Source organism: Formica exsecta, unplaced genomic scaffold, assembly GCF_003651465.1.
Source record: "Formica exsecta isolate Colony F162 unplaced genomic scaffold, ASM365146v1 scaffold444, whole genome shotgun sequence".
Taxonomy (NCBI): Eukaryota; Metazoa; Arthropoda; class Insecta; order Hymenoptera; family Formicidae; genus Formica; species Formica exsecta.
Genome location: NW_021851677.1, coordinates 929,639 through 935,843, shown reverse-complemented (window position 1 = coordinate 935,843; position 6,205 = coordinate 929,639). Strand labels below are relative to the sequence as shown.

General features: G+C 29.9%; 1 protein-coding gene across 2 annotated transcripts in view; it reads left to right on the top strand.

Annotated features, from left to right (window-relative positions):
* The first annotated feature begins 1,278 nt into the window (after positions 1-1,278).
* Positions 1,279-6,205, top strand: part of LOC115240708 — an 11,030-nt gene continuing 6,103 nt past the window's right edge. For both annotated transcript variants that reach the window (XM_029816025.1, XM_029816024.1), the window contains exons 1-2: positions 1,279-1,574; positions 5,384-5,708. In XM_029816025.1, the coding sequence (XP_029671885.1) occupies positions 1,538-1,574; positions 5,384-5,708 (362 nt within the window). In that variant the 5' untranslated portion in view covers positions 1,279-1,537. The remainder of the gene's footprint in view (positions 1,575-5,383; positions 5,709-6,205) is intronic.

Below are 6,205 nucleotides of genomic sequence, written 5' to 3'. Positions count from 1 at the left end.
AACTATGAGGCGTGAAAAGTGACGTTTTGACAGCCCAAATTATTCTTGCGTGCCATTTCGTAATTATTCGCTTTATGCTAGTTTTGTGATGTGTAACGTATTCGTGAAACTTATAAAATTGTCCGAAAACTAAGCTTAGCAAGAAAAGTATTATGTAAAAAGAACATTTTCCACTTCTTTCGACAGCTGTCAAACTACATGTTTTCCCGTATGACTAGGCTTACTTTGACACTCATTTTACGGTTATTTATTAATTGTCAAAGGAAAAGCTTAGTTTTCGGACAATTTTACGAGTATACTAAAGCGATCTGTAGTCTTGTTTCTTTAAAATATCTTTTTATTTAAAAATGGCACGCAAGAATTCTCAGCGTGTCATTTCTCGCTTCTGACGTCATCATTCCAATATGGCCGCGGCGACTACTCAGGAGCCTTAATTTCTTAAGCAATGATACATATTTTTCCATTATCAATAATTTTTTGCAATTTTACTGGCATATTTTGATTTCATGTATTAAAAATCGATTGTAATAAACATTTGTGGATGCATATACTTATTTACATGTCTATAAATGTACACAAATTTATATATGGCTTAGATCATTAATATTCGATATTATAAGTTATACATTTGCTCGATGAAAATATTTTTTCGATCAAAGATACATTTATGTATTATAGTTTTAGTTCATAATCACGGGATTCATAATCTTATATCTTTTATATTTCTTAAAAATGAGTAGATTGTAATCAAAACCGACAGTAGTAAAAATGCAGCTTGATTCGTAATGATCAATATATTTCCGCTATCACGAGGAGGGACCATTTCGATACTTGGTTCCGTGTAGAAAGATTCGATGCTGGAAGAACGAAGGTGGGAGGACTTTCCTCTTCCGTTTGTGCCAAACGAGCCGAGCAGTAACTCTCACTCGCTAGACTATTCCCACGAAACAAAGTCGATTTCCGTCGACCACCTGTCGACGTTGATCAATTTGCGACAGTGACGCGGGCTTTTCCGGTGTGAAACGACGATTTGCGCGAGCAATCATAATTTAGTGAATAGTGCAAGATTCCCTTTCAGCGAGATTGAAAGCGACGAAATTTTAGCACGGGACACGGCACAATCCGCGAGTGCATTCGTGCGACGCTTACATCCGATAATGATGGATGATTAGGAACATTTTCCTGTTTTCTTGTTGTGAAAGCGACGTGATATCACGTACCACTTTTATCCTATGCATTCAATAGATTTGTTGGACATGCATTATGTAACGTGAGAAAGTGGAAGGGGTTCCTTTCTCCAGAAGACGTGCGACTGGAAATCGACTTCTGTAAGAGAGCTCCGTCATGTATCAAGGAATGTAGTTAGTACGATATCGAGACTTGCAGAGAATACATCTCATACTAATTCTTGACCGCATGAGAGATTTTACTCTAGGTTTATCATTCTACTCGTCAATGCAATCCGTGCTTCATTTATAAGTGGACCGTCATTATCCAGTTCTAACGTGATCTGATGTCAAGATAAAAAGAGATCAAGATGACTGAAAATTTACCGGAGAATGTTTCTGTGGAAGGTCAGTTATTTTGCATGAAAGGGGTAGTTTTTGGTTCTATTGCGATAAAGAAAAATTTATTAGCCAAATCTCATTAAAAATTACATGATAACTTTATATGAAATGATGTGAATAATTTTAGATATTCAATTCTTTTATCATTATACATGGTATGTTACTGACATTACAGTTACTGACATTAATTTCAATGATTCAATTTCTTTGATTAATTCTATTTTTCTTTAATTAAAATAAATTTGTTTTATCAAATTTTTTATTTGTGATTTTATTATATATATTTAATAAAACAAAAGATACATATAATAAATTTTAACTGCATATCTATGAATATATTTATAAATATATGCACACAATATCAAAAGAATTGTTAGTATAAGAAATACAAAACATGCGTAAGCAATAATAATCAAATATAAATTAAAAGACGACACGAATTGCGAAACATGTGAATGTTATCAAGAATCAACTACATTCTCTTTCAGGGTTGTACCTAACGGACCATGCAAAGATTTAGAGAAACTTTTTTTTCTCTCTTCCATATATTCGCGATGAGGCATTATGTAAGACTTTCGAATTGTGTGCTAAATTATATGAATGATCGAATGAATATCGAAATTATTATGTAACAAAAGTTTTTTCCTTCTAGAACGCAAGTCGTCAAAAAATATCAGAACATACTAAATATTTGCAAACAGTGTGCATCATTACTAATTCGCATTATTAATTGCAAAAAGTAATAAAAATTATTACATTATTTTTTTTAAATTTGATTCGAGAAAACAGATGAATATTAGAAAATTTACGAAAAATATATATAAAATTAATACTGAATTAATATGAAGTCACTTATTTGCTGCTAGATATATGTTTGACGATAAAAATCTAACAGAAGAATTTATGTAAAAAAGATTAGAATTTATGTAAAAAAGATTTCCCTTTCGTTTTCATCTAGCATTAATAAGAGAACCACAGCTTGTCTAATGAAAGTACGAATAGAATCTCAACTTATATTCGCTGGTATTTATTGCTGCAGCACTTGTCCCATTAAAATTATGGAATGCTAAAAGAAATCGCACACTTATACTAACGCGTGAACATCGAAAATGAATAGGCGAACAATTTTGCGTCCTTTTAACAGTTTGCAGAACAAACAACTTAATGAGCTCTAATTCTTCTAATTAGTACCGCAAAAATCTTTTAATTGAGGTTAATAATTTTGAGTTAGAAATTAGAAGATATTTAATAAATATTTTATTAAATACCCAGATAACAAAATGCTAGCAATATGCCAGCATATTCAATGTTCTCGTCAAGTTTAATTTCTGACAACACGGCTTGTCGATATATATAGTATGACAATGAAAATGCAGCAAAAATCGAGTATTTGGTTTGCTATTATGTCGTGCCAGCAGATACGTAGCATATATTAAGCAAAGTTCATCATATCAAGTATTTAGCAACATAAATTGAGCGTAGTTTGCTATTACAATATGATAATAACATGGTAAAAACATACTTGATGGGTGCAAAGGTTCACATAGATGCAAAAGAATTAAACAGGTATTACAGATAACAAAAAACTATTACATATGAGCCGTTTGTTTTGAAAGTGGCCTAAGTCCATTTGTCAATTATTTCCGGTTGCCCGTGGTTACATGTACAACTTCAAGTTATCTATCAATAAAGCATAAATATTAATTAAAAAAATTAATGGACTTAGGCCACTTTCAAAATAAACGGCTCATATATTAATGCGTTGTTAATAACAAACAAGTTCTTATAGTTTTCAAGTATTAATGTATTATGTCAATTATTATGTCATAGCTAGATTACACAATCTATCGTTTTCTAAAACGTCTATGCATTTTATAAAATGCGGCCACATTTTCAAATCATAGTTGAAAAAAAAAATATTTTACAATCTGGTTAAGAACTTTAATCTTTTTATAAAACGCTAACAAGCGACCCGTCACATTGTCAAACGCAACGATTTGTACATCGTTTTAGATTCTGGCTAGTTCATTTCAGTCATTTTATGAACTGTCATTGTTGAATATTTTATGAACGACATATATACAATATATGTATAATATAGCATGTTATATTTGGTCTGTTCTTTATAGCTGAAGAGATGAACTGGCTGTACTAGTTCAGAGTTTATTTCATTTTTTTCCAATGTGGAGTGAAGAAGATAAACTTTGGACTAGTGCAGCCAGTTCAGTTCAGTTTAGTTATAAACAACAGATCCATTGATATTAGATATGTCACATGTCGATACAAGTATTTAGATAAGTAAAAAAATTTTAGGATAATGGAATTTTAGAATAATTATTTTTTCCTGGTGTTGAACTTTTTTTTCATTTATTTAAAAGAACATAACAGAGATTTACAAAATTTGTTTATAAGTTTGTAAATTCTACGTTTACCAAATCACAAATATTTTTTAACTACGCAGAAATAATACACATTAGTTTTATCCTCATTTATCACGCAATGCCTCAAATATTTTGAAATGAAGAGGCACATGTGTTTATTCTTAGATTCTTATTTCAAGGTAATATTCTGTGAACATAATACGATAAAACGTGCGAATAGTAAAATGTTTGGATAATCGCAAAGTTTCCGTTTGAAAAATGAAAGTTTAAATATCGGAGAAAAATTCCCATGTCAATATATACTATACTATTTAATTATAATATCTTACATAAATATATTCCGACTGATGTCAATTTTTGGATAACTTTCACCAATGCCAACTTTCAGTGTTTTAGCGTTTGATGCTTTTTTCAAGAATGTAATAAAATCAAGATATATATATATAATAAGTTTTTAGATTTTTATGAGATTTATATATATGTTATTTTTTCATGTCAATATATACTATACTATTTAATTATAATATCTTACATAAATATATTCCGACTGATGTCAATTTTTGGATAACTTTCACCAATGCCAACTTTCAGTGTTTTAGCGTTTGATGCTTTTTTCAAGAATGTAATAAAATCAAGATATATATATATATAATAAGTTTTTAGATTTTTATGAGATTTATATATATGTTATTTTTTCTCTTTAAAACATTTATCGAAAATTTACACTTTTGTGCAAATATTCATGCGTAATAAAAAGAAATATATATATATATATGATAATATTGAATATTATTATTGTCAATATTGTATATAGAGATTTTTTTGTCAATATAAGAGATATACGGTAATTACGCTTGCAATTTTTTTATACATAATTACATAGGACATACGCGTTATGTCAAATTTTTAAAATTCTGAGTTTTTTTTTATTCCGTTCACGTGCACATATACAGATGTCAACAACGTTGATCTCGGTATTTTTACATGCGGAACATGTTCAATCGACTTGTGCGATCGCGATCACACAACATCGTTACACGCATCCTCTTGTTCCGCCAAGCGTGGTTTTGGAAATACCAAATTATGTGCTTCACGCAATAGATGATTCGAGCAGGAATTTCTTTTATGACGTCACCTTAGTTATATATATATTTATATTTAGTTTAATTGCTTACTTAAAAATATTGGCAAAATCTACAATATAAATTAGAAATAAATAGCGCATATTGCTATGTTCTAATGTGCTACAACAATAAAACAAAAGAAAATGTATATTAAATTAAAAAATAAATAAAAAAACATAGCAAAAACACATACGCGTAGACATATACGATTTAAAGTTTATAAATAAAATATTTAGAAATATGATAAATTTTTTACTAAATTTTGTTTTAAATTTTATTAAAAAGCATAATATTTTCGATAAATTTTCAGACATAGTGGAGAAACGATTGCGTATCATTCTTAAGGAAGGTGTCGAGACTCCGATGAATTTCGAATCTGTAAAACCAGAATTGCCATCGTTCTACGATGAGAAAAAATTCCGACTTGGTCAGCAAGCTTTCTACAATAATGTCTTTTCGATGATGATTGCGAAACTTTGCGGTCTGGTATCTCTCCTGGCCATTTCAACCATACTTGACGTAGTTATGTTTACCAAAAAAAGCGGTACTCCTTGTTTGGCGTATTATAGGTATGCGTCGACAATCCTTCACACATTTATATGGCACGAAAAGGATCCTCACGGCAAGCCCAACGAGTACGTAACATTCAAATAAGTGAACATGAGAGTGTCACAATATGAGAAAAACAACAGAAAGACATACATTAAAAATAAAAGTAATATTAAAAAAAAATTATTTAATTCGAATATGAGACATGAGTGTGACATATTATGAAGTTATAAATTTATAAAATTGCTAGAAGTGACATCATGAATAAAATACCCGTTTTATCATGCCATTATGCAAAACGTTTCACGATTCCGATACGGACGGAAGATAAGTCGTTTGACATATGAATTTTAAGTCTTCGCGCTTTGTGTTTTCATCCATCGTGCAGACAAACTGATCGTAGAATGTATAGGCATCGAAGCCGTTGATATAATTAGCGATAACGAATATTAATTAACGTGTAACAAATTAGAAACGAATTGATACGATAAATTTGTATAAATATGTAAATCTATTTTATTAACTTGTATACAATTTTTATAAGATTATTTTTATAATTAATTTTATATAAAATAAACAAAAT